This window comes from Hypanus sabinus, chromosome 23 (genome assembly GCF_030144855.1).
Source record: "Hypanus sabinus isolate sHypSab1 chromosome 23, sHypSab1.hap1, whole genome shotgun sequence".
NCBI classification, from domain to species: domain Eukaryota; kingdom Metazoa; phylum Chordata; class Chondrichthyes; order Myliobatiformes; family Dasyatidae; genus Hypanus; species Hypanus sabinus.
This window is the reverse complement of record NC_082728.1, coordinates 62,903,110-62,930,977: the sequence shown is the minus strand read 5'-3', so window position 1 is coordinate 62,930,977 and position 27,868 is coordinate 62,903,110. Positions and strand designations below refer to the sequence as shown.

The 27,868-nt window shown below is 46.9% G+C and overlaps 1 protein-coding gene across 4 annotated transcripts in view; it reads right to left on the bottom strand.

The window, feature by feature from the left end:
* Nucleotides 1-686: 686 nt before the first annotated feature.
* The window catches only part of acsf2 (acyl-CoA synthetase family member 2), a 980,331-nt gene continuing 953,149 nt past the window's right edge, over nucleotides 687-27,868 (bottom strand). For 2 of the 4 annotated variants that reach the window (XM_059948996.1, XM_059948993.1), the window contains 4 exons: nucleotides 12,767-12,908; nucleotides 6,140-6,250; nucleotides 5,486-5,554; nucleotides 687-4,061 (listed from right to left, as the gene is read on the bottom strand). In XM_059948996.1, the coding sequence (XP_059804979.1) occupies nucleotides 4,002-4,061; nucleotides 5,486-5,554; nucleotides 6,140-6,250; nucleotides 12,767-12,908 (382 nt within the window). In that variant the 3' untranslated portion in view covers nucleotides 687-4,001. Of the gene's footprint in view, nucleotides 4,062-5,485; nucleotides 5,599-6,139; nucleotides 6,251-12,766; nucleotides 12,909-27,868 lie in introns of all 4 variants that reach the window. The other 2 variants (XM_059948994.1, XM_059948995.1) reach the window with 2 other exon arrangements.

Genomic DNA, 27,868 nt, shown 5'->3' with positions numbered 1-27,868 from the left:
TTGATTTGTTGGTGGTCAGTATTGAGCAATGTGTGGTTGTTGAATTTGATTTGTTGTTGATCAGTATTGAGCAATGTGCGCTTGTTGAATTTGATTTGTTGTTGATCAGTATTGAGCAATGTGTGCTTGTTGAATTTGATTTTTTTGTTGGTCAGTATTGAGCAATGTGTGGTTGTTGAATTTGATTTGTTGGTGGTCAGTATTGAGCAATGTGTTCCTGTTGAATTTGATTTGTTGGTGGTCAGTATTGAGCAATGTGTGCTTGTCGAATTTGATTTGTTGGTGGTCAGTATTGAGCAATGTGTTCCTGTTGAATTTTATCTGTTGGTGGTCAGTATTGAGCAATGTGTCCTTGTTGACTCCAGTTGGACAACATTTTTTCCCCAGAGTGACTTCCATAAATGCAGCTAGTGTGTGATTGGCACTGATTATAAAGCATTAAATAGAGCGCAGCCTCATCCTGTTCTGGTTTCATTTTCCTCGGTATTTACCGGCAAGATCTATTACATAGCAAGAAGGATTGGGAACTGTTGCTACCTTGTAGCTAGCTGTGTGCTGGCAAAGATGAACTAAACCCAATGCACAACAAAGAGCAAAAGGGCCACGTCCGTGTCTATGTTCACTTTAATATATTCGTGCTCTCACTGAGATTAATTTGCAAGTTGGAATGGACACCAAAAATGAAGTAGGTTAGTGAATTGATTTTATTTTATATAAACTCAGATCAAAATGATTGTAAAATGTGAAATTATACAATTTAATCCCAAATAAAAAGAACAAGTGATTATAGTTTTCAGTAAAGCACTAGTTGAAGCCACATATGAGAAGCTGGTTATATAGAACTAACACTACTTAGCTGGCATGAAATTTCTTATGATTTGAAAAAACATATAACATTATGCAAATATGAAGTTATAATTTTGGCTTTTGGTTAAGCTCAGGCATTGAATCTTAAGTGCCCTTGTAGATGAATACATGCTTGTGGTGTATGCAAAGCAGAGTTAATCTTTCTGGTTAGGCATCTCTGTTAATCAATATCATATTATTAAAAATCGAGTTTTTTGGCTAAATATGTGCATGTACGAATATTTTAGAAGTTATAACTAATTGGCTGGTGAAATGGGTAGTGAATTAAAATTAGGTAATGCCCACCTTTCTGATCTCCATTATGCCGAGTTGTTAAATCAGAAGGTTTTGGCTGGAAGCCTGTGTCAAGGCTTGACTGAACAACCCGAACTGACAGTGATCTGGCATTTTCTTCAGCTGACTGAGATGATTGAGAAAATGAGGTGAATAAATTAAACCTTCAGCATTGCAAATTGGTCACATTCCAATATTCTGCACTAGTGGTCACCAACCTTGTTAAGCCCAAGATCCTCTACCTCGGCCTTAGTGAAAGGCAAAATCCGCCTACTAAATTGGTTAGTTACATGCATGCGCACGGGCAGAGGAGGCCGGAAGTAAAACCCCGCAACCCAGAAGTAATGTATGTACACCAGGGGTCACTGAACTTTCTTACACCGCAGACTGGTTTAATATTGACAATATTCTTGCGGACCGGCTGACAGGGTGGTGGGGGGGTGTTAAACACGATGGGAATACAGAGATACTCGAAGCAGGTTCCTTATGTCCAGTCTATTCCACAATTTAGTTTTCATGGCTATCAGCACTTAGCTTCTGTCCCGCTTGCTCATCTTTTTTCTGCTCAAGAAAACTCGACGGGTTTGTCTTTTAAGTGCAGGGTGATTGGACTCAAGGTACCGAAGCAGTTTTGTGTGCTTCATTGCCTCATTAGACAGCCTCCGGGCCCGAACTCCAGCCTCCCGCCCGCCCGCCGCCAGACGCCTTGGCCAGGAGCGGCTGGTCGTAGGTGGGGTGAGAGGACAAGGTCAGGGCCGGAGGTCCCCGTGCCAGGGCTGCGGCGGTCGCAGTCCGGACAGAGCGACCCAGTGAGCGAGGGGTGCATTAGGACGTGTGCCCACCCCCCTTGTAGGATCTATCGGCCGACAAAAGTTTGTTTCGGTAGATCACAGTGCTTTAGCTGCTCTGCTACTTACGGAACCCTGAGCCCGAATTAGGTCGTCTGTGAATATTTTAGCGCCGGGTTCCCCATGATCATTCGGTGTGCTAAACAGGTTTAGCGTCCCTCTGTCCGTGCTCCAGTCCGGTAGCAATGGCACTTTACACACACCGGCCGCGTGAGGCCGCCGGTTATCCGAGGCCAACCAGTGATCCCTGGCGCTAGGGTATCACTGCATTTAGGCGACTGATGACCTCGCATGAGTAATGACTTTGCGTGTGTAATGAACTCGCGTGCATTCAAGTTCAACAGTGGGCGTGACAGGGAATGAGGAAAGGTGCAGCTGACTCGCAGCCCGGTGGTTGGGGACCACTGAAGTACACTGTGTAGTGTGTGGCGGGGGAGCTACACACATGCGCACTGGGCAGAAAGAACGGAACTAAAACCCCGCAACCCGGAAACAATCTCTCAACAGTACTTGTGTATTTATTTTTCATTTTTTTGGGATCTACTGAGAAAGTCTCAAAGACCAACCAGTCAATCACGATCGACTGGTTGGCAACCACTATTCTACATGAAAGGGAACAATTGCTGAACGTTACACTGAAAGTTTGTTTATTCACTTTGGGCACTAGGGTGAATTTATACTGATTTTCCTTGGGTGATGGGGAGGAATCATGGGTAGATTCTGTGAAATGGCTGGGTCCAGGGTTGTGTAGGCTAAAGGTAGGGTGTCTGTTCCAGCAAATATCTGTTACAATAGAACAATCACAATGACTGAGGACTGAGGACTCCTCTGATTGAAAATTAAAATTCAACCTGACCACTGCCAATCCTAATTTGATCTATGGTGAAGGAAAATCATCTTTTGAAACCCAATCCAATCTGAGCCTCGCACATGGTAGACTTGTCATGGGGTAGAGCCCGCCCATGTTAAGTTACACAGTGAGAGATTGGTGTCATAGGCCAGAAATGATCTTCAAATTCATGTTAAAATGGCTCCGGTGTAAGATGCGCAATTCATTAATGGATTGGATAAGTCCTTGCTGAGTGAAATGGCAGATCAAAGTTCATCATATTGCAATTATAAATCATCAAATTTATAATTGGATGGAGTACATTAAGTAGATTAGATCAGCTGCCGTATAGGAGTAGTCAGCAGAAGATCTATGGAATGATTCCAGTTGTGGTTCCAGGAACAGGGCTATTAGATTTTCTAAAATAAGGCATGACATGATTAGGACATGTTGTCAATCCCAGTCAATCCCATTCTCATTTCTGTATCAGGATTCCAGCTTTTCCTGACAATGTAAGGAACCCTATACACCGATTCAGAGACTTTGTATCCCAGTTTTGTTCCTGGTAATTCTAAAATGTACTTGCCCTGTTAATGTGGGTAATTGGACTGTCTGCAACAAGCCCTGCTCCAAAAGGGGGCAATGTTCTCTACAAATAAGGAGTACAGAGGTAGAGGGATTTTGCCAGAATGACGTCTGAGCTAATGAGTTCAGCTGCAGGGACAAATTGCTCAGAAGGCTAAAGGGAGATCTAAGATAAAATTATGAAAGAGATTGAGAGTATAGTTATGGATGAATTGTAGTGAGTGAGTCAGGGTAAAGATATAACTTGCAACTACAGCAAGCCTGTTCAGGACAGAAATTCTTTTTTCACACAAAGGGCATTTTTTTGTTAGATTCAATAGGTTTCTCTGCTCAGATCAGCAGGTTTTTGTTTGTGAAAGGTACAAATGATTAAGAAGCTGAATGTTATTAAGATGCAAATTGGGCATAGTCTAATTGAATGTCAGAATAGGCTCGAGGGGCTGAATGGCTTCTACTTCGTGTTCCTGAGTTCATGGTGGGGAAGTCTGAACCCCACGTTCCTTGGTAACACCGGTGAGTTATAACAGATAGTTCTCCCTGCTTGGGAATGATGAACACGGATGACAGGAACCCCTCGCTGACCTCCTCCGTGTTCTTTGTCACTCAGGCCGCAACTTCAGCTCCCGTTCAAGGTTCTCCCTCAGTTTATATTTTGGAATCTGTAACAACAAAAATTAGAATAGTCCTCCTTGTAAAAATTCAGATACAGACATTCCCCACAATTCTGACCAGATCGGATTTCTTCTGTAACCATAAAGGAGGTCACTCACCCAGGGAGTTTCTGCCAGAATTCTCCCATTCCATTTCCCACACCTCTCTCTGCAGCCCATTCTCCGTCACAGTCCTGTGACCTCACCACAAATCTCCCACCACCTCCTACACAAAGGCTAATGCACAGTGATGTACAAAACCAGACTGAGAATTGAACCTGGTTCTCTGAGGCTGAAGCAGCAGCACTACCCACCGGCGTGCTGCACCAGTTACCAACGTCCAAATCAGACTAAATAGCACATTCTCAACATTTTTAGCCTTGGCACTCAATTACATCATCACCACCTATCTCCCACTTCCCACCTCACCACCTTCCCCAACTCTTGATGCCATATCTCCAACTGTTCTCCTCCACGTTCTCACCCCCAGTATATAAGACCATAAGATATAGGAGAAGAATAAGCCCTTTTGGCCCATTGGGTCTGCTCTGCCATTTCCCTCTCGCCTTAATCTCCTGCCTTCTCTCCATAACCCTTAATGCTCTGACTAATCAAAAATTTACATTAAATATACCCAATGACTTGGCCTCCATTGCTGTCTGTGGTAAAAAGTTCCACAGATTCACAGCTCTTTGGCTAAAGAAATTCTTCCTCATCTCTGCTTTAAATGGATATCCCTGTATTCTGAGGCTGTGTCCTCTGGTCTTAAACTCCCCCACCACATCTGTTCCACATCCACTCTGTCGAGGCCTTTCAACACTCGATAGGTTACACGCATGGCCATGGCTACAGCCAACACCAGAACAGTGACTTTACCACATACACTTTGGTGCAAATGCTAGGAAATGCCAATCGCCTTGCAGCTTCAACAATGCCAATGCATCAGGACATCAGAAGTCTGTGAACACCATGGGTCCCAGCTGCCAGGGTTGTCTACTGTTCATTTCAGGGCAATGCTTTGTATGTGAAAGGTGAGTGGGTAATCCATAATAGCAGCTACCTTTGATGGGAGAGATGCAATCTCTTCTGCAGAGATGAGATGGCTGAGAAAGACAATGGTATGTCATGACCTATGTCAGTGATAATAAACTTGATTTTCAATCAGTCTCAACCACTTCCTCTCACTGCTGGTTCCATACATCTCCAACCCACTGTTACCCCGCAGGCTCTTGTTAAACCTTTCACTTCTATTTTTCAATTTCCCAACTCTGGGTGAAAGACTGCCCTCCCTATCTAAACCTCTCACTTCATATATCATCACTTTATGGATTGTAGGGTCAATGCTTAATGATATAAATACATATTAATCCTTTTCATTGTAAGTTATTAGAAACGATTTGCTTCTTTTTAAAGATTGATCCTTTTGTACATACCTTTCCACTGGCTGTCAGAGGGAAATCCTTCACAAACACAATATATCGTGGTATTTTGAAGTGGGCGATCTGCGGGAGACAAAGGCTGGAAAATTGAAACACACCTTTTCTCCCTAATTAAGGAGAAGAGAAGTGACTAGATGTGGGAGCTTTGGTGAAATCACCTTGCAGTGAATATCAACCTTTCCCAGTAGAACTATTTGTTAGTATTCATTCTGTCACGGAGATCCACACAGTACATGATACAATCTGCAGGTAATAACCTTTACTTGCTACAGACCAGTGTGGATCTTTTGGTGTGAAGACCTGCCTGATCATTTGGTAATTAACATTCCAATCCCCAATCCCTCCTCAAAGGCAGGAGACTTTACCTCTCTATTTACAAGGAAGAACTTTAAGGGTTAAATTTCCTAAGTCTTGGGTGGAAATGTTAATTGGAGATTCTGGAACTTGGGACTCTCCTGATCCAACTTAATTGCTTGAAAATCCTGAACAATCAATTGTCAGTGCCCGACTCCGACACACCCTCCTAAAGCAAACAAATGCAGCACAGCCTCTGACTGTGTGTCCTATTGAGCCTGCCCTGAATGCACAGTGTTCATCAATAACATTTTCAGCTGTCACACAAGTAGAATCCCCGGGTGTTCCTTGTACCTGTCCTTTGCAGTAGGCCCAGAGCTCCTCAGCAGTGCACTCCGTCCCATCGTGCAGTTTCACACAGGCACAGACCTCTTCTCCCATCTTGTCATCGTGAACTCCAATCACCTGCCAACAAAAGGTACATATAGCTCCCATTAATCAGTCCTTGGATCTCTAACCACTTACTGAACTGTAAGAATACTGGCTTTACACAATCATCTCGTCATTACTTTTCAATTCTTCTCAACGGTGGACTGCTCAAGACTGAATAGTTAGCTTCTATTCCTTTACGTCTGGCAATTGCTCGGAAACAGACTTAACAGGGCAAGAAGAGTTAGGTGCAGAGTAAAGCTCTCGGCATGTTGTGCTGACAGTATATCATGTCGCCAGTGTCAAAATGGAACCTCCAGTACCATTCTTGTATTTTTCTCCAATCTCAGTGAAGTAACTAAAGTTAAAATAATTTAAATATTGCATTTCACGTATATTTATAGAACCACAGAAAGAGGCCTTTTGGTCCACTTCTTTCATTCAGCTTTAGTGCCTAGACTTCCTCATCTCACTTGCCTACAATAGAGTCAGTGCATCACAATGTAGTTTCAATAATCATTAGACTAAAGTTGAAAACTTTTTTATTGGATAGGAGACTATTTGTCCTATTATTCTTGTGTTGATTCACTGAAAGAGCTGCAACTTCAACCAACTCCTGTAAACTTTACCCCAGCCCTGAAATTATTCTGAACCTTACACTTTAATCCAGTTCCCTTTGTAAAGTCGTAAAGAAATAAAGTTTCCTTTCACCTCCAACTCTTTTTCCATTCAATTGATAATTATCAGCTGTTGACTTCTTGCCAGAGAAAGAAGTTTCTCTGTAACTAATCCAAGAAAACCTATCGTGAATGTTATTCTTGGATATTGTTGGGTATGGCAACTGCTTTGCCCACAACTGCAAGTAAGTGCTGAGAGCTGTGAACGCATCTCAGCACATTATGGAAACCAGCCTTCCCTCCATGGGATCTGCCTACACTTCTTGCTGCCTTAGTAAAGCAGCTACCATAATCAGCTACCATCCTGGACCTTCCTTCTTGGCCCCCCCCCCCCCCATCTGGTAGAAGATGCACCAATTGGAAACACCAGTGCCCTGAAATGGATACAGCCCAGTCCGTCACAGGAAAAGCCCTCCCCACTAGAGAGCATATTTACAAAGAGAGCTTAACCAGGAAAATAGCATCCACCATCCAGGCTAATTTTGATATTTCCATGTAGATTGCATACCACGGGGTTCAAAAACAGTTATTACCCTGTAACCATTGGCCATGGATAATTTCACTCATCTCAAATCTGGACTGATTTTACAACCAGAGACTCTATAACTCACATTCTCACCATCATTTATTTTATTTGCATAACTTGTTTTATTTTATACATTGGTCAGTCATTATTTAGGATAGTTTTCCATAAATTTGATTGTTTTTCTTTGTTCTTCTGTAAATGCCCACAAGAAAATGAATCTCAATGTAGTTAGTGGTGATATCTATGTACTTTGATAGTATATTTACTTTAATTATGACTTTGGAAGCACAGGTTCAAGGACCACTTCTATCCTGGTGTTGTAACCCTTGAATTGCTCCCCTTGTTCAATAAGAAGGAGTCTTGATCTCATAAACTGCCTTGCTATCTAACTGCACTGCACTATCTCTGTAACTGCAACACTTCGTTGGCCAATCTGTTACTGTTTTCCTTAGCATTAGTCTTGTAATGTGAGTATTATTAAAAGTAAGTTAATACTAATCGGGAAACTGTTGGTAGCAAGAGGCGGGATCCGGGGTTGGCGGGGTCTTTACTTCCGCTCTTTTACTCCCAGAATGCATTGTATATAGTTCCTCCACCCAGGCCGCACCAGGTACCTGGAAGCCTCTGTATTGTAAATATCATTTGCAAACCCAGATAAAGATGCTCTTTTGGCCATCAAGTTGTCGAGTGGTCCTTTTGTAAAGTAGAAATTACCACATATTTTTGGTGACAAGGTAAACTGGTTCTGTGGACGGATCGGTTCTGTTTTCAATCAGGAGCTGTGAATGGGCAAGGAGCCTCGTGTTCGGATGGCTACTTTCAGAATGGTCAGTGTGTTCGAGGAGTGGCTGGAGTACGAGGAAAGGTTGGGCCACTTTTTCTGTGCTAATGGAATTACTGTGGAGGCTAAGAAACGCTCTATTCTCCTGAGTGTGTGTGGGGCAAAGACGTACGAGCTGATACGGAACTTAGCCATGCCGCGGAAACCGGGCGGAATTCCATACGACGATCTGGTCAAGCTCGTGGGGAACCACCACAATCCGAAGCCTTCGGTGATAGCTCAGTGGTTCAAGTTTCGCAGCCATGTCCGGAAGCCAGGTCAGTCTGTGGGCGATTTTGTGGCTGGGCTTCGGCAGCTGTCGGAGCATTGCGATTTCGGAGCCGTATTGGATGACATGCTCCGTGATAGATTAGTATGTGGCATTAATAATGACGCCGTACAATGCCGCTAGTTGGGGGAAACCCCACCGTTGACTTTCAAGGCAGCCCTACAGATTGCCCAAGGCATGGAGTTGGCTGCTGATAATGCCAAGGATATACAGACAGGAAATGGGGGGGGGGGGGGATCGCAGTCGGCAGCAGTGCTCCACGTCAGGAGGGAGACTGGGAGACAGGAAAAGCGGGTGAAATGTTTTCAGTGTGGAGGAACGCACTATGCAAATGTTTGTAAATTCAAAGATACTCTGCCATGCTTGCAGCAAGAAGGGACATTTCGTTAAAAAGTGCAGGAGCATAAAGGGTGAGGTTAAGCCTGGGCAGGGGAAAGCTCAACAGGCTCAGGCAGCCTCACACCACCTGGGAGAAGCAGACGGAGAGGCAGCGTGTGCCCACAACATGTTTGGAGTGGAAATGGATGAGGGACCACCTGAACCATATTATGTCAGGGGAAAGGACATTAAGTTTAAGATTGATTCAGGGGCTACTGCATCAGTCATTAATAAGGAGACCTACAGGAGGACACAGACCGTCTAAGCTCAAACTCAGGACCTATACGGGGCAGCCCATACCTCATTCAGGGGTGTTATATGTGGATTTTTCAGTCGGGGGTCAGAAGGTTGAAGCTAGGCTGGTGATACTAAGTGGCGGTGGGGTGAAGAGCAGGAGGAAGCTTTCAAGGAAGTGAAAGAGCTTCTCCACTCAGCGAAGCTGCTTGTTCACTGTGACCCAGACAAGGAGATCACCCTTTCATGCGACACTTCACCCTGTGGAGTCGAGGCAGTTCTCTCACACGTAATGGAGGACCGTTCAGAGAAGCCTATTGGTTTTGCTTCACGTACCCTGACGGCTGCTGAGAAGGGATATTCACAGCTAGACAAAGAAGGTCTGGCCATTGTTTTTGTGGTCAAACGCTTTCATCAGTACCTTTATGGATGTGTATTCACAATTTAAACAGACCATAAACCACTGATGAGCCTTTTTAGAGAGACCAGATGCATCCCACTGCTAGCCTCAGCCGGGATACAGCATTGGGCTCTCACATTGTCAGCCTACCAGTATACTATTGTGTACAGAGCGGGTGGAGATAATGCAAACGCCGATGCGCTGAGTCGACTCCCTTTACCTGAGACACCTGTTACTACATATGTGCCTCCAGAGACTGTGTTTTCATTGGAGAGGCTGTCAGAGACACCTGTAAAGGTGACCCAGATCAGCAGTGGACAGGGAGGGACCCAGTCCTGTCTCAAGTCAAGACGGGACTCACCCAGGGGTGTCTCAAATGAAAAGCCTTGCAAGTTCCTACGTCTGGTGGCCAAAAATGGATCAGGATCTGGAGAACAAGGTGCATGCAATGTCAGACCAATCAGAACACACCACCACCAGCTCCTTTGCACCCATGGGAGTGGCCAGTCTACCCCTGGTGTAGGCTACATTTGGACTTTGCTGGCTCCTGTATGGGGCAGGTATTTCTTGTAATGGTGGATGAACATTCCAAATAGATCGAAGCTCACATCATGAGCAACATCACAGCCCCCTCAACCATAGACAAACTCAGGCAAGTGTTTGCAGTCCACGGGTTGCCTGACACTCTGGTCACTGATAATGGCCCGACGTTCACCAGTGAGCTGTTTGGCGAGTTCATGCAGCAGAATGGCACTCGTCACATTCGGACGGCCCCTTTCCACCCAGCCTCAAACGGTTTGGCTGAGCGGGCTGTTCAGACAGTGAAGGAAGGCCTGAAGCGGAGACAGTGGACTCTCTTAGTACCTGGCTTTTATGTTTCCTGTTTAAGTGCCACCTCACTCCACAGACTACGACTACACGTACTCCAGCAGAGATGCTGATGGGGTGTAGGCCCAAGTCAAGGTTGCACCTGCTGCGCCTGGACACGAAGGCAAAAGTGGAGAGAAAGCAGGAAAAACAGAAGGAGGGACATGATCAACATGCGCGAGAGAGACAGTTAAAACTGGATGACAATGTCTATGTGAGAAATCTCAGCAGTAGTAACAATCAGCAATGGCTACCTGGGGTTATTCTTAAGTGGAGTGGTCCAGTCTCCTGTGTTGTTAGGCTGACTGAAGGGGGTGTTTTCCGCAGGCATCAGGACCATGCGCGCCTGCGTCATGATACTGACTCAGAGGTAGTTCCATGGAGTTTCCAATGGTGAGACAGAGTACTGGGGAAGCACGTCCACCAGTGACTTTGCCAGAGGGAGAGACGCTGGCAGAGGGGTCGGGGTTCCCCAAGAGGATGGACATTCTCACTTGGACACACAGACCCCTCTCGTGTCCCCAGCACCAGATCCACCCAAAACATCCTCACCAGCAGTGCCTGCTGGGTCACGGGGTACTGCGTAGATCGCAGCGCCCTCGCAAACCTCCTGACAGACGGAATCTTTAATTGGATAGTTTCTTTTGTTGTTAGATTGAATATTGAATTTGCCATTTTTTTAGGTGTTAATGATAACACTGTTTTTATTTCCCAGTTCTATATTTGGGGAATGTTGGATTTTAAAGGGGGAGAAGTGTTGTAATGTGAGTATTATTAAAAGTAAGTTAATACTAATCAGGGAGCTGTTGGTAGTAAGAGGCGGGATCCGGGGTTGGCGGGGTCTTTACTTCCGCTCTTTTACTCCCAGAATGCATTGTATATAGTTCCTCCACCCAGGCCGCACCAGGTACCTGGGAGCCTCTGTATTGTAAATATCATTTGCCGACCCAGATAAAGATGCTCTTTTGGCCATCAAGTTGTCGAGTGGTCTTTTTGTAAAGTAGAAGTTAGCTCAGTGTACTGATACATTTGGATGACATGCAAAACGAAGTTATGACCAATATCAATATCATTCTCTTTATCAGAAGAATACTTATAAGTTTCACAAACTCCACACTCAGTCACCATTCTTGCAGAATCCCCTTCGTACCTTCTCCAATCAGTCATGCTTAGCACTGGGCACAAACTCCATATGAAGCTTGATTCATGATAGAAATGTTTACCACTGCTTCCTTACTTTTGGATCGTATGTTTGTACCCCTGACCTTTACTTCAAAGATAATGCTTTAGGTGACGTGGGATACTTTGAGTATTGTGAACAGTTTTGGGCTCCTCATCTTAGAAAAGATGTGCTGGCTTTGGAGAGGGTCCAGAAGAAGTTCACAGGGATGATTCCAGGAATGAAAGGGTTATCATATGAGGAATGTTTTGTGGTTCTGGGTCTGTACTCACTGGAATTTAGAAGGATGGTGGGGGATCTCATTGAAACCTTTTGAATGTTGAAAGGCCTAGACAGAGTAAATGTGAAAAGGATGTTTCCCATGGAAGGAGAGTCTAGGACAAGAGGGCACAGCCTCAGGATAGAGGGGCGCCCCTTCAAAACAGATGCGGAGAAATTTCTTTAGCCAGAGGGTGGTGAATTTGTGGAATTTGTTGCCACATGCAGCTGTGGAGGCCAGGTCGTTGGGTGAATTTAAGGCAGAGATTGATAGGTTCTTGATTGGACATGACATCAAAGGTTACGGGGAGAAGGCCGGGGAGTGGGGTTGAGAAGGGAAAAAAGGATGAGCCATGATTGAATGGTGGAGCAGATCTGATGGGCCAGACGGCCTAATTCTGTTCCTATGTCACATCATTATAACATTATACCACATCAATTTGACCTATTACTTTCAAACAAGTGTGTGCATTCCCCTATTAGGATCATAGGTAAGGCCCACATGACTTCTCTTTGGTCTTAGCTCCCGACTGCTGACTTGTCTATTTTAAAGACCACCAGCAACTGCACTGTTTTGATTGACATTCAGCACAGAATAGACTTCCAGTCCTTTGAGCCTTGCTGTCCAGCAATCTTCCAATTTAATCCTAACGTAATCTCAGGATATTTGTACAATGACCGACTGGTACACCTCTGGAATGTGTGAATAAACTGTGTCACCTGGAAGAAACCCACGGGGTCACGTATAAACTCCTTACAGGCAGCGGCAGCTCGCCTGCACTGTAAAGCATTGTGCTAACCACTACACCCTCACTCACTGTGTGCTTATCCATAGCTTGGTGGTGACCGTTGTCTTTCTGATGTTAGTGCAACATTTGCAGGAACATGGTTAAAGTTCCCCCCCCCCCCCCCCCAGGACATACCTGCACCTCAAGTACTTTGGGATACTTGTGCAAGAATGCCTCTAATTCCGCAGGGTAAATGTTCTCTCCTCCACGGATGATCATCTCTTTAATTCTGCCTACGATCTTACAGTATCCGTATGGATCAAGTGTGGCAATGTCACTGAAAGTGCAGAAACAATAAAATAAAGTTCAATTTTAAAGTTCAAAGTACACATGTATGTTACCACATACTACACTGAGATTCATTTTCTTGCAGGCATGTACGGGGTTAAAAAAGAACTCCAAAAGAATTTATGAAAAACTGTACATAACAAAGACTGACAAACAACCGATGTGCAAAAGTAAACAAGCTGTGTAAATAAAAACATTAATACTGAGAACATGAGTTGTAAAGAGTCTGTAGGTAAGAGAATTAGTTCATAGCTGCAGTGAATGTCAGCTCAGGAGCCTGCAGCTAAGGCCTCAGTACTTCTTGCCCAATGGTATTAGTGAGGAGATGGTTAGTAAATGTACTCAGTGCTGGTGGGGGGGGGGGAGGCTTTTGCCTGTGATGGACTGGGCCACATCCCACTGCTTTCCATAGCCCTTTCCATTCCTCGGCATGAGATGCAATCATTTAGGATACTCTCCACTGTGCATCTCTAGAAGTTTGTCAGAGGTTTTGCTGACATGCCAAATCTTTGCTAACTTCTAAGAAAGTAGAGGTGCTATTTCCCTCTTTGTGGTGACACTGATGCTGATCCCAGGGCGGATCCTGATAGGTTAATGCCGAGGAGTTTAAAGCTATTCATTCCCATTTCCTCTGTTCCCCTGATGAGGACTGGCTCATGGCCATAAATTCATTTTGTATTCTGCTGTCTGTGACCAGAGGCCATTAGTCATTGGAGATGGTGTTCAGTTGCTATCTTTCTGTACGTAACTGGGGAGCAGTATTAGAGTCATTCAGTTCAGCTCACTGTGTCTACATTAGCCAGTTGGTGTATAAACTGCAGTCTTTCAGTCAATAAAATATCCGGGCCACACCAGAGTGATGTCCCCCAGGTTCTAGTCCTGGTCAGAACCCAGCAAACCCCTGTAGCCAAGGAGAGTAAACAGTATCCTCCTCCAGGTGTCCCAGCATGAATGCCCTTTATCTAGCAAACGGACTCATCTGCCTGACGATGGGCTTGCAGCTTATCTCAATAGACAATAGACCATTCGGCCCCTCGAGTCTCACTTCCTCTGTGCCTGCATAGTGCTCACTTGACTGAGAGACAGAATACAGGAGCTCACACTGTATCACCAGCTTCAAAATAACCCATTTCCCAATGGAAAAAAGTACATTCGATCCTTTATTATGAAACCTTCAGTGATAAGAACTAAATTAACAATATAGTGAATTGAGAGTGATTAGTATTCAAATTAGCATAAGGAGCATCAACGCAAAAGAAGGAGAACGATGGCACCCAGTGGCAACACCACTGCTTGATCTTTGGAAACAGCTCTCTTCCTATCTCTCATATCTCTTCCTTCCCCTTTCCGGGTTCTTTTGAAGAGCCTGACCTGGAGTTACACACTGACTTTGCGGAAATGGGCCTCGCTCTCAGGGCCTCACGACCAGCCGCTTTTCGATATGTCGAGGTGGCGGCCTGGTAGACCGGTGCTCCCTCAGGGTGCCGGATTTCCGTGGCTCCGGACGCAGACGGATTCGAGGCCGTGCCGCCACCTGGTGTGTCACAGAAGCAGTGAGCTGGCTGTGTGCCCAGAGACCCTAGTTCCTCGGGCACAGAGCCGGGAAAAAGCAATGCAACAGACTTCTAACACCGTAAATCAGCCAGTTGTTTGTCATGTCTCCCCTCTCACGGTGAAATGGGGACACCTCGTTTTCCCTTATTAGGGAGGGAGAGAGTGAGCCTGTGGCACGTCGAATTGAAACCTATTGAAATTACCTCGTGGCTCACTGCCACTCAACTAGACGACGCTAAATTAACTAAGACAAAATGTGAATGCGTAACTATGCTCATTTGCTTCCACACTCCCTAACCCACATGACGTAATAAACGCACAACACAAAATACCATAAAATATAGGAGCAGAATTAGGCCATTTGACCCAATGAGTCTGCTCTGCCATTTCAAAGGTTTCAAAGATACACTTAATGTCACAGAAATGTATACAATATACATCCTGAAATGCTTTTCCTTTGCAGCCATCCACGAAAACAGGAGTGCCCCAAAGAATGAATGACAGTTAACCGTTAGAACCCCAAAGTCCCCCCCTCCCAGCTCCCCTCCCTCCCGCGCGCAAGTGGCAGTGATCCCCCCTCCCCCCACTGGCAAAAAAAAGCACCAAGCACTGAAACGTGCAGCAAAAGCGACAGCAAGAACACAGAGCTGCAGTACTCCCCAAAGACTACACATTCACCCAGTATTCGACTTCCACAGGCTCTCTCTCTCTCTCTAATGGAGAAAGAGATGTCTCCGTTCCACAGCGAGAAGGGAGACATAACAAACAACTTGCTAGTTTATGATGTTGGAAGTCCATTGCATCACTTTTTCTGAGCTCTGTGCCCTAAGATCTCAGGTCTCTGGGCACACAGCAAAAGATCTTGCAGCTCCCACGACATACTGGTCCGGGACACCGACCTTCGATCTGCCCATCTCCAGAGCCCCGAGATTCCAGGCCTCCAAAGGCAGGCCGAACTGTTAGGCCGAACCCTCGGCATGTCAGATAACGGCCAGTCATGACACCCTGAGAGTGGGTCCCATTCCCGCAAAGAACTGAAGTCAGTGTGTAACTCCAGGTCAGGGCCCTCAAAAAAACCCTGAAAGGGAAAAATAGAGATATTAAAAATGGAATTAGAGCTGTTTCCGGAGTTGTCGTTTAGCGCCACCTTGACTAAGTTCCAATCGAGGCTGATGAATTTCATAGTGATGCACCATCAATAACTCACTCTGAGACGTAAGGTGAGATATCGACTTTTATTGACTGGAAGAAGGAACCAGCAGGGAGTGACCATCATACTATGTCCTGGAGACTGAGGCCGAGCATCAGGCCTCGATCGCCTTTATACCGGGGTCTGTGGGAGGAGGCACAGGAGCAGTCAGCGGGGGGACGTGACCAGTCAGGTATATGTAGTTCACCTCAATCGCCTTTATACCGGGGTCTGTGGGAGGAGCCACAGGAGCAGTCAGCGGGGGGGCGTGTCCAGTCAGGTATATGTAGTTCACCTCAATCGCCTTTATACCGGGGTCTGTGGGAGGAGCCACAGGAGCAGTCAGCAGGGGCCCTGTCCAGACAGGTATATGTAGTTCACCTCAATCGCCTTTATACAGGGGTCTGTGGGAGGAGCCACAGGAGCAGTCAGCGGGGGGTGTGTCCAGATAGGTATATGTAGTTCACCACAATCGCCTTTATACCGGGGCCTGTGGGAGGAGCCACAGGAGCAGTCAGCAGAGGGGCGTGTCCAGACAGGCACACGTTGTTCACCACAATAACCCCCCCTTTGTTTAAAAGAGTCCCCATGTGGCGAAGTTTCTTACAGGTCAAGTTTATCAGGTGGTTGAATCTGTTGCTGCGATCTATGTAGCACCGGCTGTGACCGCACGGATGCCGGCGACATTGGTGATTGCACAGGGGACGGAGGTTGCGCGTGTTCTTGCCCACTAGGCGCCAGTGATCCCTCACGCATGTGTGAGGCACCTGGTATATATGCGTACGAAACGCCTGGTATGGGAGTGTTGTGAGGAGTCTGTGTAGGGCCTGGTGAGCACGGTGTCACCTCTGGTGCAGGGTTCACAGTTACCGGAGAGCCTTCAGGGTAGTGGTCTGCTTCACCTGCGGGTGCCAGGTCGCGGATGGAGACCGTGTCCTCCCGCCCATCAGGTAAGACCATGTAGGCATACTGGGGGTTCGCATGTAGAAGGTGAACCCTCTCCACCAGCGGGGAGTATTTATTACTCCTCACATGTTTCCGGAGCAGCACTGGCCCCGGGGACGTCAGCCAAACTGGTAGGGTGGTCCCAGTGACAGACTTCCTGGGAAAAGAGAATAGGCACTCGTGAGGGGTGGCATTGGTGGACGTACATAACAGAGAGCGGATAGAGTGCAGTGCCTCAGGGAGGACCTCCTGCCATCGAGAGACCGGCAACCCTTTTGACTTAAGGGCTGAAAGTGTGGCCTTCCACACTGTGGCATTCTCCCTCACCACCTGTCCATTACCCCGGGGATTATAACTCGTGGTCCGACTAGTAGCAATGCCCCTAGCCAGCAGGTACCGGCGCAGCTCGTCACTCATAAAGGAGGACCCTCTATCACTGTGGATAGAGCAGGGATATCCGAACAGAGTGAAGAGCTGGCGCAGGGCTTTTATGACGGACGTGGCAGTGGTGTCGGGGCAGGGGATGGCAAAGGGGAACCTTGAGTACTCGTCGATAACATTGGGAAAATAGACATTGCGGTCAGTGGAGGGAAGGGGGTCCTTAAAGTCAACACTCAGTCGCTCAAAAGGGCGAGTGGCTTTGACAAGTTGCGCCGTGTCAGGACGGTAGAAGTGCGGTTTGCACTCAGCGCAGATTTGGCAGTCCCTGGTCATCATCCTGATGTCTCCCAGGGAGTACGGCAGGTTCCGGGCTTTCACGAAATGGTAAAATCGGGTGACCCCTGGATGGCAAAGTTGTGCATGGAGAGCGTATAGCTGGTCGAGCTGTGCGTTAGCACATGTACCCCAGGATAGGGCATCAGAGAGCTCATTGAGTCTGCCAGGCCGGTACAGAATATCATAGTTGTAGGTAGAGAGTTCTATTCTCTACCGCAAACTCTTACCATTTTTGATTTTGCCCCGCTGTTGGTTGCTGAACAGGAACGCAACCGAGTGCTGGTCAGTCAGCAAGGTGAACCTTTTGCCAGCAAGTTAGTGCCTCCAGTGCCTAATAGCTTCCACTATGGCCTGGGCTTCTTTCTCCACCGCGGAGTGCCGAATTTCAGAGCCTTGGAGGGTGCAAGAAAAGAATGCTACTGGCCTGCCTTCCTGATTGAGGGTAGCAGCCAGAGCGAAATCGGAGGCGTCACTCTCTACTTGGAAGGGAATGGTCTCGTCCACCGCATGCATCGTTGCTTTGGCAATGTCCCCTTTAATGCGGCTGAAGGCCGCGCAGGCCTCGGCTGAGAGGGGAAATGCGGGTGTACTTGACCAGGGGGCGGGCCTTGTCTGCGTAATGGGGGACCCATTGGGCGTAATAGGAAAAAAAACCCAGGCACGGTCTGAGGGCTTTGAGAGTGGTGGGAAGAGGGAGTTCTAACAGGGGGCGCATACGGTCGGGATCAGGGCCAATGACCCCGTTCTCCATGACATACCCAAGGATAGCAAGTCGGATGGTTCCGAACACACACTTCTCCCTGTTATAGGTAAGGTTCAGGGCTTTGGCCACTTGGAGAAATCGTTGGAGGTTGGCGTCATGATCTGGCCAGTCGTGACCACAGATGGTGATGTTATCCAGAAATGGGAACGTGGCCTTCAGTTGGTACTGGTCCACTATCCGGTCCATTTCCCTCTGGAAGACAGAGACACCATTCGTGACACCGAAGGGGATGCGCAGGAAGTGATAGAGCCTGCCGCCCGCCTCAAAGGCGGTGTAGGGGCGGTCCTCTGGGCGGATGGGGAGCTGGTGATGAGCGGATTTCAGATCTATTGTCGAGTACACCTTGTACTGAGCTATCTGGTTGACCATATCCGCGATGCGGGGTAGGGGGTATGTGTCAAGCTGCGTGAACCTATTGATGGTTTGACTATAGTCCACCACCATCCTATTTTTCTGCCCGGTCCGAACAACAACCACCTGGGCCCTCCAAGGGCTTGAGCTTGGCTCAATGATCCCCTCCCTGAGCAGCCGCTGTACCTCTGACTGAATGAAGGCCCTGTCCCCCGCGCTGTACCTCCTGCTTTAAGTTGCCACAGGTTTACAGTCGGGGGTCAGGTTGGCGAACAGCGGTGGGGGAGGGATCTTGAGGGTGGAGAGGCTGCAAGTGGTGTCGGTAGCGCAGCTGTCGGCCTGGTTCTGGATGGGATGTGTGGGTCGGTGTGTGTGGTCAGTAGCGGGGTATGTGAAGAAGTCCCACAAAACTGAGGATTCCTGACAGTGAGTGGTGGGAGGGGCCCGTCATATGCCATAGTCACACTTTCAAGGTAGCTCTGGAAGTCCAGCCCCAATAGCACAGGTGCGCACAGATTAGGCATGACCAGTAGCTCAAAGTTCCGATATTCTGTGCCTTGCACCACCAATGTCACTACACAACCCCCCCCCGGATGTCTGCAGAATGCGACCCAGAAGCCAAATTGATCCTCCGACTTACCGGCCGTGTTGCGAGTCTGCAGCGTTGCACTGTGTCCGGGTGAATAAAACTCTCAGTGCTGCCCGTATCAAACAGGCATCTAGTCCTGTGCCCCTCCACCAGGATGTCCATCATTGACCTTGCAAGCTGGTGTGGGGCGTAAGCATCGGAGGGTCGGGGGCGGGGCGTGCTGACGCCGACAAAGATGGCCGCCCACATCCGGGCATGCAAGATGGCGGCCCCCACATCTCACCCGCAGTGCTGCACTCCGCTCATAGTTTAGACTTACAGACCTTGGCGAAATGGCCCCGCTTTCCGCAGCTGGAGCAGGTCGCTTCTCGCGCTGGGCAGCGTTTTCAAGGATGTTTACCGACTCCACAGAAATAACACAGCACGGGCTTCTGACGGGCCGCAGCTGTGGTCGAGTTCGGGGAGCTCGTGGAATCGCGACTGGCAGCGGCGTTGGCGAATTCGCTCGCGAGAACTGACGGTGGCCGGGTCTGAGGTATGCACGGAACCGGCGGGGAATCGCGCGACTGGACAGCGTCAGTGTTGTGCAGAGCAGCTTCCAGAGTGTTGGCCATCTCGATCGCCGAGTGTAAGGTCAGATCGGCGTTTTCCAGCAGCCGCTGGCGCATGTACACTGACCTCAGTCCCATCACAAAGGCGTCTCGCACCAGCAGCTCCGCATGCTGTTCAGCCGTGAGCGTCTTGCAGTCACAAGTTCGGACGAGCGTCTGTAGTGCTCGGAGAAACTCAGCGCACGATTCTCCAGGCCGCTGTCACCGGGTAGCTAAACGATGTCTTGCGTAGACGGTGTTCACCGGCCGCGGGTGCTGTCTTTTGAGGGCGTCCAGTGCCCCATCGTAGGTCGGCAGGTCCTGGATAATGGAATAAACTTCTGGGGTGACCCTCGAGAGGAGAATTCTGTGCATAACGGCAGGGTCAGTCACCCAAACCTCCTCCAAGTATGATTGGAAGCATGCAAGCCAGAGTTCAAAAGCAAGAGCTGCTTCAGGGTCTTGAGGGTCCAAATCCAACCTTTCCAGACGTAAAACGGTTTCCATGATTTAAAACTTCCAGTCAATAAAATTGATGCACCATCAATAACTCACACTGAGACGTGAAGGTGAGATATCGGCTTTTATTGACTGGAAGAAGGAACAAGCAGTGAGTGACTACCATACTACATCCTGGAGACTGAGGCCGAGCATCAGGCCTCGATCGCCTTTATACAGGGGTCTGTGGGAGGAGCCACAGGAGCAGTCAGCTGGGGGGGACGTGTCCAGACAGGCACATAGTTCACCACACATAGATTCACCTTTTTCTGGCTAAAGAAATTCCTCTTCATCTCCATTCCAAAAGGACACCCCTCTATTCTGAGGTTGTGTCCTCTGATTTTTAGACTCTCCTATCATTGTAAATATCCTCTCCACATCCACATTATCCAGGCCTTTCACCATTCGATAGATTTCAATGAGTTTACCCCTCATACCTCTGAATTCTAGTGAATACATGATCAGAGACATCAAACACTCTTCATTTGACAAGCCATTCAACCTTGGATTCATTTTTGTGAACCTCCTTTGAACCATCTCCAGTTCCAGCACATCCTTTCTAAGATAGGGGCCCCAAACTGCTCACAATACACTAGGTGAGGCCTCACCGGTGCTTTATAGAGCCTCAACATTACATCCTTGCTTTTATATTCTAGTCCTCTGGAAATGAAAGCTAACATTGCAGACTCAAGATGTAAATTAACCTTCAGGAAATCCTGCACAAGGACTCCTAAATCCCTTTGCACCTCAGTTTATTGATGTTATCTCTCCATTTAGAAAATAGTCAGCCCTTTCACTTCTTCTACCAAACTGCATGGCCATACACTTCCCGGCACTGTATTCCATCTGCTAGTCCCTTGCCGATTCTCCTAATTTGTCTAAATCCTTTGTAGACTTCCTACTTCCTCAAAACTACCTGCCCTTGCACCCATCTTCATACCATCAGCAAACTTTGCTTCAACTCCATCATCCCAATCATTGACATACGAGGGGTGATTGATAAGTTTGTGGCCTGAGGTCCATTTTCTCAGACAGTGCTTACTTGCAATTTTCAATGATCTGAAACAGAAATACCACAAAAGTTATTAACCAAACTTCCTGCATAATTACTCAGAGTTGAACTGCACGTGCATGTGACGAGAGCTGTATAACTCACCTCCTTCTACCTTAGGCCACAAACTTATCAATCACCCCTCGTATAATCTAAAAAGAATCGGTCCCAACGCAGACCCCTGTGGAACACCACTAGTCACTGACAGCCAGCCAGAGAAGGCTCCCTTCATTCCCACTCTTTGCATCCTGCCAGTCAGCCACTGCTTTAATCATACTAGAATATTTCCTGTCTTTCTGAACCATTCCAGAATCTAGCGATTCTTGAAGGATCATTACCAATGCCTCCACAATCTCTTCAGCCACCTCTTTCAGAACCCTGGGGTGTACTCCATCTGGTCCAGGTGATGTATCTACCTGCAGACCTTTCAGTTTCCCAAGAACCTTCTCTCACGTTATGGTAGCTTCACACACTTCATGCCCCCTGACACCTGGAACTTCCACCATACTGCCAAAGTCTTCCACAGTGAAGACTGATGCAAAATACTGATTCAGTTCATCCACCATTAGTATCTCTCCAGTATCATTTCCTGTGGTCCAATATCCACTCTCACCTCTCTTTTACATTTTATGTATATGAAGAAGCTTTCGGTATCCTCTTTAATATTATTGGCTAGCTTACTTTCGTATTCCATCTTTACCTTCTTAGTGACATTTTTAGTTGCCTTCTGTTGGTTTTTAAAAGCTTCCCAATTCTCCAACTTCTCACTAATTTTTGCTCAATTATTTGCCCTCTCTTTGACTTTTATGTTTGATTTGACTTCTCTTGTTAACCATGGTTGTGTCATCTGTCCTTTAGAATACTATTTCCTGTTTGGAATGTATATATCCTGTGCCTTCTGAATTGCTTCCAGAAATTCCAGCCACTTTTGTTTTCCAATCAATTCTAGTGAAGTCCTCTTTCATACAGATGCTCCCTGGCCTGCTGTGTTCCACCAGCATTTTGTGTGTGCTCCTCTTTCATGCCTCTGTAATTGCCTTTACTCCACTGGAATACTGATATATGACCTTAGCTTCTACTTCTCAAATTTCAGGGTGAATTAAATCATATTATGATCACTTTCCCCTAAGGGTTCTTTTACCTTAAACTCTCTGATCAATTCTGGTTCATTGCACAAAACCCGGTCCAGAAAAGCTGATCCCCTGGTGGGTTCATCAACGAGCTGCTCTAAAAAGTCCTCTCATAGGCACTTTAGAAATTCCCCTCCAGTAATCCGGCACCAACCTGACTTTCCCAGTACACCTGCTCATTGAAGTCCCCCACAACTACTGTAAAATTGCCCTTTTGGCATGCGTTTTTTATCTCCCTGTCTAACTTGTAGGCCACATCTTTACTACTGTGTGGGGGTCTGTATACAACTCCCATCAGGATCTTTTTATCCCTGCAGTTCCTTAGCTCTATCACAATGTCACCTCTTTCTAATGATTTGATTCCATATTTTTACCAACAGAGTAACGCCTGTCTTCCTGCCCGGCCTTTCAATACAATGTGTATCCTTGAACATTAAGCTCCCACCTGCAATCTTCTTTCAGCTCCAATTCAACCTGTCAATCTGCAACTGTGCTGCAAGTCATCTACCTTACTCCGTACACTGCGTGCATTCAAATATACCACTTTCAGCCCTCCATTCACCTTTTTGATTTTGTCTGCATTTTACGTTGCAACGCATCCTGTTGACTGTAATTCTGCTCTATCAACAGCCTCTCCTCACCACACATCGCTTCTGTATGTAAACCGTCTCCCTCACTTTCAGCACAATCTTTCACCTTTCCTACGACACTTCTTGCATTGAAATATACGCAGCTTATGACACCAGTCGCACCATGTTCAACCTTTTGATTCCTGACTTTGTCTGAGGTCTTACCAACATCTGCCTCCATAACCTCTCCCTGAGCTGTTCTGACGCTCTGGTTCCCATCTCCTTACCACTCTAGTTTAAACCTCATCGCACAGCATTAACAAACCTTCCTGCTAGGATATGAGTCTCCCTACAGTTCAGTGCAAACTGTCCCTTCTGTACAGGTCCCACCTTCCCTGGAAGAGAGCCCACTGATCCAAAAATCTGCCCTCCCTCCTGCACCAATTCCTTAGCCAGATTATATTAATCTGTATAATATTCCTAGTTCTGGCCTCAGTAGCACATGGCATGGGTACAATCCTGAGATCACAACCCTGGAGGTTCTGCCCTTTAACTTAGCACCTAACTCTCTGGATTCCCTATGCAGAACCTTGTCACTTGTCCCACCCATGTCATTGATACCTACATAGACCAAGACTTCTGGTTGCTCACCTTTCCACTAAGGATGCTGAGGACTCGATCCGAGATATCCTGGATCCTGGCACTGAGGAGGCAACATACTATCCAGGAATCTCATTCTCACCCACAGAATCTCCTGTCCGTTCCCCTAACAAATCTCCTATCACCACAGCATGCCTCTTCTCCCCCCCCCTTCCCATATGAGTCACAGAGGCAGAATCAGTGCCAGAGACCCGACCACTGTGACTCTCCTCTGTTTGGTCATCCTTCACCCCCCCCCCCCACTGACAGTATCCAAAGTGATATACCAGTTGTTGAGGGGGATGGCCATGGGGGGGGGGGGTACTCTGCACTGGCTCCTTAATCCCTTTCCCCTTCCTGACTGTCACCCAGTTTTCTGTGTCCTACCTCTCTACACATCCTATCTATTGAATCATCCTTTCAGCCTCCCAAATGATCTGGAGTTCATGCAGTTCCAGCTCCAGCTCCTTAACATGGATTGTTAGAAGCTGCAGCCAGATGCACTTCTGGCAGATGGAGTTGTCAGGGACACCGGAGGTCTCCCTAACTTCCCACGTCTGGCACGAGGAGCATTGCACTATCCTGCCTGGCATCTCTTCTATCCCAGCTGAGCAGATAGAAAGGCAAAATAAAACAACCTTTCATTTCTTTGCTTTCTCTGACTGAAACCTCTCTTCTCTGAAGCCTCAAAGAGTTAAATTCTCAAGATCACCACTCTGACCCTGTGCACTCGGGCGACAGCCGCTGGGACGATGGCCACTACCCTTGCCCCTGCTCTTGTCAATCAATCACAAATGCCGACTGGTCAATGGTCAAAGCTCCTTCTCGCTGCAGTCTTTTGTATCCGGGTAGTGGGCCTCATTGAAGTCCACTCCTCTCAAAACTTTCAGTGTCTGAATTGGTCAAAATGCCTTACGGCACATGGAAAATCGATACCTGGCTCCCACATCCCAGCCTCGAATTATTACATTATCATCATTCATCTACATATTACAAAAATAGGAGACATTAAATCTTTAAGGATAAACATCTTAACATTTATGGAACAACAGACACAAAATGCTGGAAGGACTCGGCATCTCATGGAAAAGAGTTGATGTTTTGGGCCAAGACCCTAAATTAGAACATTTATGAAAATGTCTTCTTGCTTCATTCTTCTTCCAGTCATGTCATGTATCAGTCACCTGGGCCAGGGGTTACTGGCACTTAGCCCGGTACAGACTGATCTGTACCACCACTCTCTGTCAAGTCAAAGGCATGAAGCTGTAACTCCTCAAACCTCTGCCTCCTGTCGAAGTCAGATCTTGGTTAAAGGTCTACCCAGACAGCTGATCTTGCTTGATGCGCACCTGCCCACAAATCTCAATTGTCTGAAAAGATTTAGACCATAAGTCATAGAAGCAGAATTAGCCAATTAGACCATCGAATCTGCTCCGCCATTTCATCATAGATGATCCCAGATCCCACTCAATGCCATACACCTGCCCTCCCACCTCATCCCTTGATGCCCTGACCAATCAGGAATCTATCAGCTTCCGCTTTGGCCTCCACCGCAGTCTGTGGCAGAGCATTCCACAGATTCACCACCCTTTGGCTGCACAGAGTATTGTCAACAGTTTTGGGCTCCATTTCTCAGAAACGATGCGTTGTCATTGGAGAGAGTCCAGAGGAGGTTCATGAGAATGATTCCGGGAATGAAGAGGTTAACCTATGAGGAGCATTTGGGAGCTTTGGGCCTGAGCTCACTGGAATTTAGAAGAACTCTTTGAAAGCTACCGAATGTTAAAAGGACTAGATAGGGTGGATGTGGAAAGGATGTTTCCTATGGTGGGGGGATCCAATGACAATATATCCTTTCTGAGATAAAGGGCACAAAACTAGTGGCAATACTCCAAGTGCAGCTTCATTCGCACAGGCCTGATCAACCTCTCCCATGTTCCTCCAAGATGTGGACCAGCCAGGTGTTTAAAAAAACATTTCATTCCTTTTTGAAAAGGACATCACTGATATGTGAATGATTTCACTTCTCAATGGCTTCTTGCAACTCATGGTCAGCTGCAACAAAATTTGTCGCATTATCAGAGCGCAGTTCACAAACCTGTCCTTGTGCTATAAAATGCTGAGATGCATTAACAAAGGAATCTGGTTTAAAGAAGATGCCACTTCAATGTGAAGACTCATGTAGTTACACCTCTTCACTGTACTCCTTCTGTTCTTCACCTCAAAAGGTCCAAAGTACACGTGTAAACGAAGGTTCATCTGGAAAGACCCTGTCCCCAGGTAGGTCCATCCTGGAGCTGTGTGCAACCATCAACAATCAATGCACTCAGACAGGATTCTTCTTATCGCTGTACCAGCTCTAGGGCAAACCAGTCATTTTGATGCAACCTGGATAATGTGGTTACTGCCACCATGTCCCACCTCTTGCTGTAAATGCCTCACAGTGATGTCTGAGATATGAAGGCCTTTTGCCACTATAACAGGATGCTCATGTTCTTCAGGCATGGCTGCCCTACTAAACTGTCCACCAACTCTCAATACACCATATTCAAGTACCGATTGAGCTTGAAAATAGAAACAAAAAACTTATAGCACTATACAGGGCCTTCAGCCCACAAATATGACTGTTCCTTTGCACAGTTTCTCCTCTTTTCAAACTTGAGAAGTAATCTAGAAATCTCTTTCTTTGGCAAAACCCAATAGTTTCCTTTTCAGCCTTTCTGAGCCCTTCCACCAAGAGACAACTGATCTGACGCTTCGCCTTCACAGTCCTTCTCTCCGAAGAATACCCTTGCTGTTTTCACCCAAGCCAAACTGAGCAAGAGCAATGCTCAATTGCTTCCTTTTCTGACTAAGAAACAAAAGCAGGTTCTTAAATCTTAGAATCCAGGCCTATGTCTTCCTCCTACAGGTCCGTGCTCTGAGGTGAAGTTCCAGTGTTTGTCTCCGCTGGTCACAAACACTGCGGAGTTTTGACTTCCGGATCGTGCTGCCTGAGTTCTCCACAACAGCTGGGATTCTCAGGCTATTCCAAAAGATACTGAGACCCTGACACCTACTCTCATTGTTCAGAAAAGCCTTTAACTTCAACCCTCCAGAGGCCACATCTGCTGGGTTGATTGAAGCGTTTACATTCCTCCATTGAGATGCATCTGAAACATCAGGAATTTCTGCACATTCTTTGCAACAAAAGTTCAGAACCTGGAAGTTTCATACTTGATATACAGCACAGAAGTCTTATTGGTCCGAAAAACGGAGTCGCAAAGTTGAATGTGCAACTCCTTCCTCCAGAATGAGTTCCAGACAAGGAATGGAAACTAACTTCAATGGAGCTTCCCTAGATTTTCCCATAAAACACACATCCTCATCGATAGGTAGGTCACTGCTCCACGGTTATCCTCACTTCCATCTGTAAACTGGTGTAAATGTGCAGCAGTAAGTTTTCCGAAATGCAGGGGTTTCAGACACCCAACAACAGCGAAGTCTTCAAACTGGCAGAGTTCTTCCAGCCAGCTTGTCTTCTCATGAGCAGCTGATGTCAATACAGCATCATCCCAGCCAACGGACTCGAGCTTCCTAAAGGACCACACTGAAGTGTGGAGAGGATCCCTCTCCCAGTGAGTGGTTCATCCTGAACTGTCATCTCCAACGTGGAAGCATCAGATGGAAAGCTCCACAGCACAGCCAGCGCTCTCCGCCAAACAATCCAAATTGAAACCCTCCGCTTCTCTCACTCTCTGTGCCAACTGCTTATCCACTTTGCAAGTCGAAAGCCGCCTTTAGCACAAAGTCATGCTGGAGAGACACAGAGAACAGTGACATGAGGCAGTCATCAGCATCGAGTCGATGCAAAGCCATGTCAACCATCTTGCAGCTCAGCTGTTCCTCATTGTCTTCTCTGCGTCCTCTAAGAGCAAAGTTGGCACAACTCAGTGATAAAGTTGCTCCAAAGAGATGTACGACCATTCTAAAGTCCACCATATCTTGGCTGGGGTCACCATCAGGCCAGCAGAGAAACCGCAGCAGATCTGCATCTTCCGCTGGTACTTTAACCTGATGGAGCATTAATTCAAGATCTGCCATGATCTCCACTGGTTCTTTTTTGAACCTGGTCCTGACTCCAATCAGTGAGCTTGTAAGATCCAGTCCGTGTAAAAGCTGAGCATTGAGTGATATTTCCTGAAAACACAACACAGTTTCCGTTTTTTGGGGTGATGTGGAATATACCTGACTCTCCTATCACTCTGTTCCACATCCTCTGCTGACACTCTTTCAGCATCACCTTTGGAGATGACATCCTTCCTGAAAGCCATTTAGTCAGTAAGAAATGATAAACCCTTCCTAAAGCTCTTCCTGCAACCTTC